At 41.8% G+C, this 16,541-nt stretch overlaps 1 protein-coding gene across 1 annotated transcript; it reads left to right on the top strand.

Moving 5' to 3' along the window:
* Positions 1–2,486: 2,486 nt before the first annotated feature.
* LOC311229760 (pyruvate dehydrogenase [acetyl-transferring]-phosphatase 1, mitochondrial) lies at positions 2,487–9,517 on the top strand (the record flags this gene model as incomplete). Its single annotated transcript, XM_084315835.1, has 5 exons — positions 2,487–2,690; positions 3,304–3,729; positions 4,318–4,627; positions 6,089–6,242; positions 9,397–9,517. 5 exons carry the CDS (start codon positions 2,487–2,489, stop codon positions 9,515–9,517), a joined length of 1,215 nt encoding a protein of 404 aa, XP_084171961.1.
* Between the last annotated feature and the right edge of the window lie 7,024 nt (positions 9,518–16,541).

The following is a 16,541-nucleotide window of genomic DNA, read 5'->3' as shown; positions in this document are numbered from 1 at the left end:
GTTTAGTCCCTTATTTGAGCCGAATCTGGGTTTAACATGATTTGTGGAGCTCCCTCTGGTGTTGTGATCGTGGTATTCACTGACCTTTGGGAAGTATTTTGACATGTACATGGGTACCTTGGTCGTATAGTGTATCTTGTAGACCAGGCCCATTGCAAGTTGCTGTACTCTGTCATCTACTCTAAGCCATCCTAGGTTGTCAAAGTGGGCAGGGGTGAGGTGGGTTCTAGGAGTAAGGTCAAGCAGTAGTCTGACCAGTTTGTTTTGAGATGTTTGTAATTTTGTTTTTAGCGCCTTTGAGGTGCTTTGGTACCATGAGGTGCAAGCATAGTCGTAGTACCCCTGAATGAGTGCTCCTGCCAGAGTCTTCAGGGTATTCTTGTTTACCAGAGAGGAGATCCGGTACAAGAATCGAGTTCGTTGGTTGACTTTTTTTATTACATTGGATGCCATTTTGTCACAGGAGAGATTAGCCTCTAGGATGGAACCCAGGTAGGTAATTTCATCTTTCCTTGTGACAATATTGTCACCCACTGTAACTGAGAAGCCGTCGGTCTTGCTGAGTTTGTTATTTGAACCGAAGAGAATGGACTACAATATTGTTATTGTATTATTATACAGGATGTTTCATTTTATTGTATTAATGTTGTATGTATTTGTATTTATTCTTCGAATGTTATCTGAACAAATACACATTTACTGCCCAGGTAAATACTGCAGCTTTAAACCAAATCTTTTCAGGCACCCTAATACCTTTGTACAGTACTGTATGGCTGGTTTCACAGATAAACAGCCTATAAACCCTGGATTAAAATGTTGGGTAGCCCTTGGGCTACAGATTCAAGATTCAAGATTGTTTATTGTCATATGCACAGGTAAACAGACAGTTTACCATACAATGACAATCTTACTTCACACAAAATCACACAATACTTAACAAAAATAGTTTACAATTTAAATACAAGTGAGTGCTAAAAAATAAGGTAAAAATAGATCTTTTTAAAAAAAGGTATGAGATATATACAAGGCACAGTGAGTAACATTGACGTTATTGCATGTTCCGTTTCACAGTGTTTTCAATATAAATATGGAGGTGACAATGGGTCACAGCAGCAGTTAAAAGTGTCTTTAGTGATTCACAGTTCGGGGGAAGGGTGACAGTGAGGTCACAGCAGCAGTCAGGTCAGACTGTCTGCCTGGAGGGGGGGGGTGTGAGCTGATAAGGACACTCTCAACCATACTTCTATACACACACACACACACACACACACACTAGCTTGTAGCTCCGCTACCCAGGTGGGCATCTCTGGTCTGTCGCCCTGCGTCATGCTAGCTTGAATTACCTCCTGCGCCACCTCCTCGTGTCGATAACTTTCCTCCGGTGTTTGTACTTCATCCTTCCTTTTCTCTTATATCCTTGAATTGTCACTTTTTATTTTGTTTTAGATAGTTTTACTTCCTTTTTTCGATATTCTTTGACCGGGAGCTCTTTTCTATGGTCGCTTACCCGAACATCTCAAACCGGAAGTCCAGCAGCCTCTTTTCACCTGGCAGCGAGGACTCTCATTGGTGAAGTGTAACGCGTGGGAGGTCACACTACCTTCACCATTTTCCCTCCCTCGCTGTGCAGGCGCCCTGACCGACCTGTAGGAGTCGCTGTTTACAACAACCAGATTACCACCCACTGGCTTCCCTCCTGCTAATTGTGCCAGTATGACGACCGGCCAAACCGGAGGCACCGCTGACAGCTGGATTCGATACCAGTGTCTCTGCGGTGGTAGACAGACACTTAGTCCGCTGTGCTACCCGGCCGCCCTCGATCTCGAAAATTATTGTGGAGGGTTGTAGCCAATGAGTGTGGCTTTCCAATGATACCCCATCTGGGGATGTATGATCTAGGATCTAGGTGAAAAACTAACGAGCAAAGACAGGAAGAGAATTAATTGAAGTCTATGAGAAAACTGAGTTTTTCATTGTACACAGTTTACCAAAATCACTCCTAATCACTCATTTCTGAATGGATCTTTATGAAATTTGGAGATGTACTACGTAAGGCTTCAGGCTATGGGTCCGTCTGTCTACAACTCAAGTTCAGACCTATGTTACTCTATTAGCACATGAATTGAATGCATGTGCTATAAGTATAAAGTATAGTATTTTGGTTTGCAAAAAAAGTATGCCGTCCTCAAAAACTAAAACTAAAATGGCCAATTTTGGGGGAGCCTGTTAAGAGGTTTTAAGTACTTTCACTACCACACTACAGAAGGTTAACCATTTCACTACCGCACTACAAAGGGTTAACACTTTCACTACCTCCCTTTCACTACCACACTACAGGCGGTTAACTGTCTGTAGTGTGGTAGTGAAATGGTTAACCTTCTATAGTGTGGTCGTGGAAGGGTTAAAGAGGGATGAAATGAAAGACGGACTTCAGTAACTTGTCTTTCTTAATGTAAAACGCAGATGACTCTATGAACGCCGTGAGGATGTCACTGCTGAGTCTTCCCCGTCGAGCCGTGCTGACGCTGAGGCCAGGGCTCAGCAACATAGCACACAGCTCCACCTCCGCCCCTGGGCCCCCCATGGAGCTGTCAAAACTACATTACCCACCAGGCAGTGGGAGCAGGAAGTACAGGACAGAGAAGCAGGCGGGACAGATGAGTGTCTCTCAGATCAACCACATCTTAAAGGTTAAAGGTCACAACATATCCCCTGTCTGTTGTCTCTCTCTCTCTCTCTCTCTCTCTCTCTCTCTCTCTCTCTATCTCTCTGTCTCTCTCAGTCTCTCGCTCTCCCTCAAACATGCACCATATTATTAAATGGAGGTCAGTGTGGGCAATAAATACTCAAAGGTGTGACTTTTAAATATAGTTCTAGGAAATGTGACTAATTATTATTATTATAATAATAATAATAATAATAATAATAATAATAATAATAATAATAATAATAATAATAATAATAATAGTAATAATAATGATAATTTATTATTAGGTTAGATATGACATCTTTCATGGGTCCAAAGTTTATCAAGTAAATTATAATGATGATAATAATAATAATAATAATAATAATAATAATAATAATAATAATAATAATAATAATAATAATAATAATAATAATAATAATAATAATAATAATAATAATAATAATAATAATAATTATTATTATTATTATTATTATTATCATCATTATAATTTACTTGATAAACTTTGGACCCATGAAAGATGACATATCTAACCTAATAATAAATTATTAACTAATAACTACTAATGACCCCGCCCTCCTCTCCCACTGCCTCAGACTAACGAGTACAGCTACACGGTGTCGAGGAGCGGCCCCTCCCCCTACGGCGTGCTTAGTTTCCATAGCAACCAGTTGCCGGCCAACCAGCCCAGCGAGGACCGGCGCAGCAGCGCCACCTGTCTGACGGGCCGGAGCGGCATGCTGTTCGGAGTGTTCGACGGACACGCGGGTCCCGCCTGCGCCCAGGCGGTCAGCGAGCGGCTGTTCTACTACATCTCCGTGGCGATGCTGCCCGTCCGGACGCTGGCGGAGATGGAGGCGGCGGTAGAGGAGGAGCGACCCGTGGCGCCGGTGTTGGAGTGGCACAAACACCCAAACGACCACAGCTGCCGCGACGCCGGACAACTGTCCTTCACCTCCCTGAGGACCTACTGGCAGGAGAGACTGGACCTGGGCCTGGAGGAGGCGCAGGACGAGGAGGAGGTAACATGTGGCCCACGGCCCCTTCTATGGTTTCTCTCCTCCACATTGCCTGTTTATTTAACCAGGAAGTCCCATTGAGATACAAGATCTCTTTTGCAAGGCAGACCTAACAATAACATTTGCAATATATCAGACAGCAATAAAATGTGCGGTACATCACACGAGAACATAATGAAAGTGCATGTATACAATATACAATACATCACATGTAAACACAAAAACACAAAACAGAATAGTCTACATAATAGTAAAAGTGTATGACAGTATAATACAGCGTAATACAGTAATTTTGCAGTTTTGCAGTTGGGACCCGACTACAGAAAGCAGCGACATTCTTCTTGTAGGAAGTTATGTAATACAAATTTAAATTCGCCGCCGAGAGAGACCAGGGTATCTAAGTGGATATGGTCCTGTAGCTCATTCCATGCCCAAGGTGCGAAGCTTGAAAAAGCTGTTCTTCCTAGTTCAGTGTGTATTCTCTGGTTTTTTTAAAAGTAGCCATCTTGTGGACCTGGTATGGTAGCTGCTAGAGGCAAAGCTAATAGTGAGGAGAGGGTGAGTTCTGAATAGTTCTGTTATTGGTTCTAGGAGGAGGAGAGGGCAAGTTCAGCACTGATTAACGCCTTCAGACGTCTGGACAGCGACCTCTCCCTGGAGGCCCAGGTCGACTTCTCAGAGTCTTCCCCCAGAAGGCTGCCACTCCCTGGGGAGAGTCTCTCCCTGTCCTCCCCTCTCAGGGTGGCTCTGTCCGGATGCACCGCCTGCGTCGCTCACGTCTCCGACGGCTTCCTCAACGTGGCCAACCTCGGCGACAGCCGAGCCGTCCTGGGGGTCCAGGAGCCGGACGGCCGCTGGTCCGGCTCCTGGACTACAACAATTACTGATACTACTACAACAAGTACTAGTAATACTACAACAAGTACTAATAATACTACAACAATTACTGATAATACTACAACAAGTACTGATAATACTACAACAAGTACTGGTAATACTACAACAAGTACTAGTAATACTACAACAATTACTGATAATACTACAACAATTACTGGTAATACTACAACAAGTACTGATAATACTACAACAAGTACTGGTAATACTACAACAAGTACTGATAATACTACAACAAGTACTAGTAATACTACAACAATTACTGATAATACTACAACAAGTACTAGTAATACTACAACAATTACTGATAATACTACAACAATTACTAGTAACACTACAACAAGTACTGATAATACTACAACAAGTACTGATAATACTACAACAAGTACTAGTAATACTACAACAAACTACTAGTAATACTACAACAATTACTGATAATACTACAACAAGTACTAGTAATACTACAACAAGTACTAGTAATACTACAACAAGTACTAGTAATACTACAACAAACTACTAGTAATACTACAACAATTACTGATAATACTACAACAAGTACTAGTAATACTACAACAAGTACTAGTAATACTACAATAATTACTGATAATACTACAACAAGTACTAGTAATACTACAACAAACTACTAGTAATACTACAACAATTACTGATAATACTACAACAAGTACTAGTAACACTACAACAAACTACTAGTAATACTACAACAATTACTGATAATACTACAACAAGTACTAGTAATACTACAACAAGTACTGATAATACTACAACAAGTACTGATAATACTACAACAAGTACTGGTAATACTACAACAAGTACTGGTAATACTACAACAATTACTGATAATACTACAACAAGTACTAGTAATACTACAACAAGTACTGATAATACTACAACAAGTACTGATAATACTACAACAAGTACTGGTAATACTACAACAAGTACTGGTAATACTACAACAATTACTGGTAATACTACAACAAGTACTGGTAATACTACAACAAGTGCTGGTAATACTACAACAGTTACTGGTAACACTACAACAGTTACTGGTAACACTACAACAGTTACTGGTAACACTACAACAGTTACTGGTAACACTACAACAGTTACTAGTAACACTACAACAGTTACTGGTAATACTACAACAGTTACTGGTAACACTACAACAGTTACTAGTAACACTACAACAGTTACTGGTAACACTACAACAGTTACTGGTAACACTACAACAGTTACTGGTAACACTACAACAGTTACTGGTAACACTACAACAGTTACTGGTAACACTACAACAGTTACTAGTAACACTACAACAGTTACTGGTAACACTACAACAGTTACTGGTAACACTACAACAGTTACTGGTAACACTACAACAGTTACTGGTAACACTACAACAGTTACTGCAGTATAATTGATCTCTACCAAAACAACGTTGCTCTTGCCTCAGGTCTTCGCTGGCAGACGCCTCTAGTCCCCAGCCGCACCTTGACCCTGGGCAGCATGCAGCGCCTTCTAGTGGAGAGGAGGGACAGAGCTCTGTCGGCGCTGGAGGACCAGAACGCTGCCACACACCTCCTCCGACACGCCCTGGGGAACGATGGGTATGTTAGGAACAGTTTGGTGGAGCACTAAGTCCACTTTCCAATACCTTCTATTGCAGTCATCGCTGGTCCTCTCCTTTGGCTCCATGCCCCAACAGGTCTTGGAACCCTAATCAAATTCATAATTTCATTATGCGACCCAGAGCTTTATAATGGGACCCTCCAGGAAAACCATAATACTGTAGCAGGTCTGTTTTGTTTTGAGCAGCCATAAAGTCTGTGTTGCTCTAGTCTCCTCCCCCTCCTCCCCTTTGCGAACGAGCTAAATACATTTTACTGCAGGTTTGAGAAAAAGAGGTTCCCCCCCGCCCTCTTCCTCCACCCCTCCCGGCCACAACCACTATCCCCGCACCCCAGTGGGCCCCTCCCCCGCCCCACACCCCTGCTTCTCCCTAGTCTCCCCCCCCCCCCCAACACCATGGCCCTCCTAAAAAAGGCCCTGAAGAAGAAGTTCAGACTGCCGAGGACCATGATGGCCCAATCTCGCCATGCTGCAGCGGGTGATTCACTCTGCGGAGAGGGTGTCCCCTCCCCGCCCTCAAGTCCCTGCACGACTCCAGGGCGCTGAAGAGAGCAAGGAAGATCATGACCGACCCCTCCCACCCCGGCCATGGCCTCTTCACCCTGCTCCCCTCTGGGAGAAGGTTGCGGATACCGAAGGCTATGAAAGCCCGACAGGCTTTTTCCCCCTCAGCCGCCAGGCTGATCAATGACTCAGACTCAGTCTGTTCTGCTCTAGTCTACTAAGGTGGAGAGCAGTAAGACTGTGTTGCTCTAGTCTACTAAGGTGAGGAGCAGTAAGTCTGTGTTGCTCTAGTCTACTAAGGTGGAGAGCAGTAAGTCTGTGTTGCTCTAGTCTACTAAGGTGACAGCAGTAAGTCTGTGTTGCTCTAGTCTACTAAGGTGACAGCAGTAAGTCTGTGTTGCTCTAGTCTACTAAGGTGGAGAGCAGTAAGTCTGTGTTGCTCTAATCTACTAAGGTGACGGCAGTAAGTCTGTGTTGCTCTAGTCTACTAAGGTGGAGAGCAGTAAGACTGTGTTGCTCTAGTCTACTAAGGTGGAGAGCAGTAAGACTGTGTTGCTCTAGTCTACTAAGGTGGAGAGCAGTAAGTCTGTGTTGCTCTAGTCTACTAAGGTGAGGAGCAGTAAGTCTGTGTTGCTCTAGTCTACTAAGGTGAGGAGCAGTAAGTCTGTGTTGCTCTAGTCTACTAAGGTGGAGAGCAGTAAGTCTGTGTTGCTCTAGTCTACTAAGGTGGAGAGCAGTAAGTCTGTGTTGCTCTAGTCTACTAAGGTGGAGAGCAGTAAGTCTGTTCTGCTCTAGTCTACTAAGGTGGAGAGCAGTAAGTCTGTGTTGCTCTAGTCTACTAAGGTGGAGAGCAGTAAGTCTGTGTTGCTCTAGTCTACTAAGGTGGAGAGCAGTAAGTCTGTGTTGCTCTAGTCTACTAAGGTGGAGAGCAGTAAGTCTGTGTTGCTCTAGTCTACTAAGGTGACAGCAGTAAGTCTGTGTTGCTCTAGTCTACTAAGGTGAGGAGCAGTAAGTCTGTGTTGCTCTAGTCTACTAAGGTGGAGAGCAGTAAGTCTGTGTTGCTCTAGTCTACTAAGGTGGAGAGCAGTAAGTCTGTGTTGCTCTAGTCTACTAAGGTGGAGAGCAGTAAGTCTGTGTTGCTCTAGTCTACTAAGGTGGAGAGCAGTAAGTCTGTGTTGCTCTAGTCTACTAAGGTGGAGAGCAGTAAGTCTGTTCTGCTCTAGTCTACTAAGGTGACGGCAGTCAGTCTGTGTTGCTCTAGTCTACTAAGGTGAGGAGCAGTAAGTCTGTGTTGCTCTAGTCTACTAAGGTGAGGAGCAGTAAGTCTGTGTTGCTCTAGTCTACTAAGGTGGAGAGCAGTAAGTCTGTGTTGCTCTAATCTACTAAGGTGACGGCAGTAAGTCTGTGTTGCTCTAGTCTACTAAGGTGGAGAGCAGTAAGTCTGTGTTGCTCTAGTCTACTAAGGTGGAGAGCAGTAAGTCTGTGTTGCTCTAGTCTACTAAGGTGGAGAGCAGTCAGTCTGTGTTGCTCTAGTCTACTAAGGTGGAGAGCAGTAAGTCTGTGTTGCTCTAGTCTACTAAGGTGAGGAGCAGTAAGTCTGTGTTGCTCTAGTCTACTAAGGTGATGGCAGTAAGTCTGTGTTGCTCTAGTCTACTAAGGTGAGGATCAGTAAGTCTGTGTTGCTCTAGTCTACTAAGGTGACAGCAGTAAGTCTGTGTTGCTCTAGTCTACTAAGGTGGAGAGCAGTAAGTCTGTGTTGCTCTAGTCTACTAAGGTGGAGAGCAGTAAGTCTGTGTTGCTCTAGTCTACTAAGGTGGAGAGCAGTAAGTCTGTGTTGCTCTAGTCTACTAAGGTGGAGAGCAGTAAGTCTGTGTTGCTCTAGTCTACTAAGGTGAGGAGCAGTAAGTCTGTGTTGCTCTAGTCTACTAAGGTGGAGATCAGTAAGTATGTGTTGCTCTAGTCCAGGGGTTCCCAAACTTTTCAGGCCGGGACCCAGAAAATAAGGCGTCAGAGAGCCGCGGCCCAATGCACATCGTGAGGCTTTTTTTTCTTTTTTTTTGCCAGGCGACCGATTTTTTTTGCCAAATATCACTTCAATCCTATTAATTTTGTTCAAGTTAGTTATTCATTTACATGTGCTATTTATGAGAGGGCTAACTTGTTGCAAAATAATAATGATAATAATAATAGCCTCATTAAAATACTATTGTTGCTTCGGTTGTTTTTAGTTAGTTTGAAATGTTCGTTGAAATAAGTAGATTCTTCGTTTTTGTTTATTTATTAAGTTAATATAAAACCATATAGTCACATTTTAGAATACAATAGAATAGAATTTTTTTCTTTTTTTTTTAACTTTTTTTTTTAAATCATCTCGTGGCCCTCCCGTGGCTTCTCGCGGCCCACCTTTGGGTCGCGACCCCGACTTTGGGAACCACTGCTAGTCTACTAAGGTAAGGGTCAGTCAGTCTGCTGCTCTAGTCTACTAAGGTAAGGGCCGCCCACTCAGGACACAGGAACTGTTCCATTTTCATCCCATTGGCGCAGCTTTGAATATGTTATCTTCCTGTATTAGAGTGTCTTTGGTGTAACTATCTTTTATAAACCTGGCTGCCTTCCATTTCTCACCAGGTATGGGGGGGTGGAGCCTAGACGCCTAGCCAAGATGTTGAGCCTACCCAAAGACCTAGCCAGAATGTACCGCGATGACATCACCATCACCATCATCTACCTCAACGACCCTGACATGTGACGTTGGTCCATGTCGTGGTTCTAAAGAGCAGCTGTCACTCAATCTAAAGTAGGTTTCTTCTTCTGAAGGGGAGACTTTAAAAGACACTTTCGACATCATATTATTTCACCAACAAGTCACACTCTGTTAGGGCCCAGACCCGGAACCCTGAGGAAGACCATGTCCACCCAGGGTCCCCTTCTCCCATTGGCTGAACCCCTGAGGAAGACCATGTCCAGCCAGGGGCCCCTTCTCCCATTGGCTGAACCCCTGAGGAAGACCCGGTCCGAGCAGGGGCCCCTTCTCCCATTGGCTGAACCCCTGAGGAAGACCATGTGTCCACCCAGGGGCCCCTTCTCCCATTGGCTGAACCCCTGAGGAAGACCCGGTCCAAGCAGGGTTCCCTTCTCCCATTGGCTGAACCCCTGAGGAAGAAGTGCCCACTGTCAACTAAAAGTCGTTATGGATGATGAAGTGTCTCATAGAGTATGTTTTTAATATGGACGCAGTGAATAATTAAGAATAGAGTCTTAGTCCTTCACCTAATGTTTGTGTAGTTCTTTCTTCCAACATGGCTGCTTGTAACCATCGTTAGCCACTTTTGAAAGAAAATGCCTATTAGTCATTTCTGTGCAGTGGTAGAGTAGGTGAAACACTGGAAAAGCAATAATACCGCTCCACTGCGACTTGTTTGCGTATCATTTATTTATATATTTCTCATATACATAGCAACCGATGTGTTTGCACATAGCTACCACTGTCTCTTCCAACATGGTACATGGTAAACATTCTGTGGAACCTCAGCAGCAGTGATGACATCGACCAAGTACTGGTTCACACGGGCTTGTGTGTAAGAACGACAAGTAACTAGACCCGACGTTGTCGAGAGACGTGGTTGCGTCCCCTAGCGATGCTAGAGTGTATACCTCATTGGGGTGCAAAAGCTCACACTTTTTATGGCCTCAATGAAGTCAAAGAAAGACACACTCTTGTGCTGACGACGTGCTGCACCCTGCCATGGCTTTACAGAAATAAGTTATAGCGTCAGCGCTGCCACTTTTCTAAATCTTTCAAAACCGGTACAGTGTTAAAGGTTCACACTGTGATTATGTGTTATTGTAATAATATCCTATTCTGAGGATTGGGCATTTAAAAGAAAATGTATAAACATCTCAATAAATTTGATTATTGAGGAAATATATTGGTTGCCTCCATGCAAAAGGAGCCCCGACTAAGTATTGAGTGCATATACTTTTCAGTAGGCCGACATTTCTGTGATATAAATATATTTGAATTGGTCTTATGTATTCAAATTTTCTCAGATACTGAATTTTGGGTTTTCATTCGCTGTAAGCCATAATCATAAAAATATTAAGAAATATATAATATATGATTTTCCCATTTTTAATAGAATTACTGAAATAAAATTTCCTCTGTATTCTAATTTATCGAGAGGGCAAGCTCCATAGCTTCTTCAAAACAGATGTTGCAGATCTCAATCAGATTTAAAGCAGCTATTTATTGTGATATCCCTTGAAGCCATTGAAGAACGCTGCTGTAACACAATCTCATGTATATTTGTATAAACAAACGCTACATAATTCATGTAATTTATTCATATTACTGATTTTTTTTGTACGTCCTACTTGGAAGGAATTAAAAGTATGATTTGATTTGATTTTTATTTGGAAATTACAAACGCATCATAAAAACGAATTATCATGACCAATCTGTATTCCTGAGGATATCACCTAAAAGCATTAATTAAAACACTTATTTCCAAGGTGGTCCTCGATGGAAGACATAAAAACATAAAAACACAGCACATATAGCCTACTAGGAAAAAATTGAGTTCCAGTGCCCTGTCTACTCTAGCCTTGGAATCAGATTTTATGCCCTATGGCTGCTGAGCCATTAGCTCTTCCCATAATTTAGCCTTTACCTTTGTTTTTAAAATGCTTTTAGTTTGACTTTGCTTTGTAGGCAGAGGTAGTTCATTCCAAAGTACAACACCTGTGTAAAAAAAGGAGCTCCTTGCTATCTTACTCCTAACTTTAGGAACACTGCAAGACATAATTCTAGCTCTGGTGTTATGATTGTGTAGCTCTCTTACCATAACCACATGACCTTTCAAATATTGAGGGGCCCTGTCGTTAACAATGTTATACATGTGGTTTAGCTTAAGTTGTTTTACTCTTTAATCTACTGGTAATAGTCCTACTTCTTGTCTTTCTATCGGTCCTATGTGTCCTGAGAGGGGCGTTTAACATGTATCTGTTCTGTGCAACCTGCAGTTTATTTTTGAGCTTTTGGGAAAGACCACTATACCATGCAGAACAAGCATAATCTAAATGACACTGGATTAGAGATGCAACTAATAATTTCTTTACTTTTAGGTTTAGATCACGTGTGTATCTATATAGAAATTTTACTTTCTTTGCGACTTTGGTCATAGGTCACTGCGATTACAGATTTCAGGAGTGATTCCTAGATATTTCACACTTGTTTTGGACTCTATGATGTTCCCTTCACACTGTACTGTGATCGTTTCATTTTAGTTCCAAATAAAATAGACTCTGTCTTTCCTAAATGCAATGACTTTGTTATCTATCAGCCAGTCCTTAACTAGGGTCAATTCTCTACTGAGAGTTACCTCGATGTTGTTTGGGTCTTTTCCTGATACAAGTAAGGTGGAGTCGTCTGCATAAATCATTGTCCTACACAGGATACTACTGCTGGCATGTCATTCATATACACTAAGAATAATAAAGGACCCAAAATGGACCCCTGTGGTACTCCACATGTAACTTCCCTGGCTGTTGATAGAGCTACAGAGTAGTTTATTCTATCAAAGATTGTGTTTTCCTAAATGCCATTTATTTAACTTATATCTTAATGAAAGGCCCTTGTGACTTGGGAGGCTGATTAAAGGTAGTTTATCATTTATATTGGTATATATATAAGTGTCTCATTGTACTACATTCAAACCTTACCGCCAAGTAATCTGACACTTAACTCATTCACGGCCAACCACGACTATAGTCGGGTTATCTCGCCAACCGCTGAGTGCCAGAACCGGAGTATAGTCGAGTTTTCGATCCTTTTCATCGTTTTTTAGATTTTCTTTTATTCTATAGTCTCACGGACCTCGTGTATCATTGGTGGCAGTATCGCCTACCCTTTGAAAACGTATTTCAAACTGTGTGTTACATTATATATAGTCCGGGCGGATAATTTGAACTCAGGCAAGTGAATCGCTTCATCCGAGCACTTTGGAACGCATTCAGCACACTTCATGCATATTTGGTGCTGTATCATGTCAGGGACCCGATGGACATCAATACTGGAAATCGCGATCAGACAATTGGAATATTCTTTTTGGGATACCTCCTAGTAAAGGTAAGGACTATATGACATCAATCCTACTTTGATCCAACAATGATTTCACATCGATTGCAACGATCAACGTATCAACGTATTCAAAATGTATGCCGTTGCTGACGATCAGAGCATCAAAAAACTACCCCCCCCCTTTGATGCATTCATGATGAAACATAATACCTATTATATACCTTTGATTTGGAAATAGTAACATGTCCAGGCGAGCAACGCGAACGCCTTTAGCAAAATTCACATAGCGCTCCATAACGCAGTTTCCAGGAATTAGCCCGGATCACTCTGAAACTATACAATATTCACCATGGGAATATTCAACACGTGAGCGTATACATGATTTTTTATTTTATTTTTTTTACATGTTGGACAAGAGGTAGTGACTGTCAAATGAGCCATAGTATTGTCTCCATAGCTATAATATAGAATATAGATATAGCTCTGCAAACATCGTGACGCAGTGGAAATACCTATCTTTTAAAGCCTGGCCCATTGACTACAAGGATGGAGATAATGGCTGGCGCTGAAAGTGTTAATATCTGTGTCCCTATTTTTTTATAAACAAATATACTCCCATTGTTGCTTCATTAATCCACAACTCACTTAGTGCAGTTATTGCAGCATGGGGCGACAGTGGCTTGGGAGGTAGAGCACTCGTCTGGTAATCCGGAGGTTCCCGATTCAATTCCCTCTACTAACGGGCAGCGTGTCGAAGTGTCCTTGAGCAAGACACTTAACCGCTAACTGCTCCCAATGAGCAGGTCGGCACCTTGCATGGTTGCCTCCTGTGTGAATGTGTGAGTGAATGGGTAAAAATGTGAGGAACAAATTGTAAAGCGCTTTGGATAACAGCTGCTAGATAAATGCACCATTTACCACTGACCACTTATTGAATACAGTGCATGAAATGAGGAACATTTGGGGGGAACACAGTAGTGCAGTGTAGACAACAAAGTATTGAACATGATTAAGAATGAAAAGTCTGTAACCACAGGTTATGGTTATCAAACCTATCTAGGGGGAAAAAGCAAATTGAAGAACGGTCGGAGATTAACTCATATTAAGGCAAGTATGACAAGGAACCCACATGTGAAAAACAGTGGCGTTGTCTTATATTTTTGTCATAATGGATGCTGATGGTGAAATATATGCTCCTCAAAAATCCAAACTATCCCTTTAACACAAAGGCGTTAAACAAGCGCAGAATCTATCAGTAAGTAAAAGTAACAAAGGTATTCTTTCAACACCTTCAATATTGCCAGTTTGACAACAGGGACGCTGGCAAAACCCTGAAAGTCTAATCACACGGCTTGGTTTTCACTGTACACCTTGACTCTGGCGAAGAGTTTTCAAGGAGCAACGTGGTGCTGAACTGGACAGCGGAGCGGCATCTGAACTGAAAAGGCTAATTTCTCTCTTGAACGTTCACTTATACAAAAACAAAGACTGAAACTGAGTCTTGATAGTTAACTATAATCCATCTTAATTAGATGCTGGAGGACTTTCTCTTGGTTTTGTTCACCCTTCTACACCACATGCTTTAAGATAAAGAGAATATTATTCCTTTACTGATCCCCATGCGGAAAGGGGATCACAACAGTCTGTTCAGTTTCATTATATAGAATTTTCATTACACAACTGATCCTGCAAATTCACACATACCACAATGTAATTTGGTTTTTGTTGAATTATTTACTTTAAATCAGGGGTGGGCAATTATTTTTCCCAGGGGGCCAAATGAGCAACTGAAAATATTTGAGGGCCGGGCCAAAATTCCGAACTCAATTATGCATAATATACATTTTATTTCTATATAAAAAGCAGTAAATGGCATTGTTTTGACCGCTGGTAAGAGTGTATGTTATTATTTGGCAATTAAAAGGTGAGGTTAGCTTTAAAAAATATCATTTATTCAAATAGAATTTCCAAAATGATAAACAAAATGTGAAACATTTAACTCATTTTCAGTCACATTAATAACAAAGGGCATTTTGAGTTTCATATACTATTGAAACAAGGATCTTCTTAGCTTTCTAAAGACATCACATCATCTTTGTAGCCAAAATAAACAAGAAATGTCACTGAACTGTGTAAAGAAAAGTGTCCCAGTTTTGTAGCCTTTTTGACTTTACATGCCTATATTAAACATTTAATGTTTTCAGAACTGTGCAAAAAAAAGAATGTGTCCCATTTCACTTGTTATATTTCCACATTTTAGTGTTCTTCAGTTCTTTTTTTTCATTCAGTGTGAGAAATCCAGTCTCTTTTGAGCTTTAACAAGTCCATCAAAGTCAGGTTGAATGTCTGAGGTGGAGATGCGAAGCACAGCTGACAAATGTTCATCAGTGAGAGAGGATCTGTACCTGGATTTGGTAAACTTCATGACTGAGAATGTCTGTTCACATATGTATGTGGATCCAAAGAGAACCAACATCTTCTGAGCATGTCTCCTCATGTTTGGAAAGTTCTCCTCCTTGAGAGCAGAGTAGAACTCTAGCAGTGATGCTGACTTAAAGTGCTCTTTCAGTAGTGAATCAGACTGCAGGTCAATGAGTTCAAGCTGAACATCAGTGGGTGCACTATCAACACTGCAGGTAAAGGGAGAGGAAACCAGCTGCTTTTCATCCTCAATCTTTTTGAAATCTTGAAAACGCCTTGAAAATTCATCATGCAGTGCTCCTAACATGGATGAGTACCTGTGACGGTGATCAGCTGATGGTTTGACTTCTTTCAGGGTTTTCATGTGTTCGAGATTGTTGCTGCCTAGTCCAGTAATCTTTTGCGGGTCGGTCAGAATCATCCCACGGGCCGTACAATGCCCAGGTCTGCTTTAAATAAACAATTTAATTGATGATTTTGGTGTCTACCTCCTGTTCCAATCCAGAGGCAGGTTGTAACACAACGACCCAAACCGTTTTTGTACCCCAATTTAATAAAGAGTATGTAATGAAACAGACCATAGATGGTCTCTATATATAATAATAATAATAATAATAATAATAGATTTCATTTGTAATGCGCTTTACAGTTGCGGGGCAACTCTCAGAGCGCTACAGTTAAAGGGACTTAAAAGCTAGCGAGAATAAAGGAAAGAAAGAATATAAAAATAGGCAAGACTAAAACATAAAATAGCAGAGAAACATAGAATAATAAAACTGTTCAAATAAATTGGTAAAAGAACAAAATGTGTGGAGCAAAAAATTTGATAAAAGGTCAACAGAAGGCTCTACTAAAAAGGTGGGTTTTGAGGCCTTTCTTAAAAACATCCACAGTCTGTGGTGCTCTCAGGTAGTCAGGGAGAGCATTCCACAGACTGGGAGCGGAGGAGCAAAAAGCCCGATCTCCCATAGTGCATAGATTTGTCCTTGGGCGCTGGAGGAGGTTTGCCTGGCCAGAGCGGAGATGTCGAGAGGAGGAGTGAGGGGTGATGAGTTCTTTGAGGTATAGGGGGGCGTTTCCGTAGAGGCATTTGTGGGTGAGCAGGGAGACTTTGAACTCAATCCTGAGTGAGACAGGGAGCCAGTGAAGGGACTTGAGGATGGGGGTGATGTGGTGGTATTTCCGCACTCTCATCAGGATCCTAGCAGCGCTGTTTTGGATACATTGTAGCCTTTGGATGTTCTTGCTAGGAATCCCGATGAGGAGTGCGTTG

Source organism: Notolepis coatsorum (genome assembly GCF_963971535.1).
Source record: "Notolepis coatsorum genome assembly, chromosome: 6".
In the NCBI taxonomy this organism is placed as follows: Eukaryota; Metazoa; Chordata; class Actinopteri; order Aulopiformes; family Paralepididae; genus Notolepis; species Notolepis coatsorum.
Note: the sequence above shows the minus strand (reverse complement) of the source record. Positions and strands in the feature narration are given on the sequence as shown.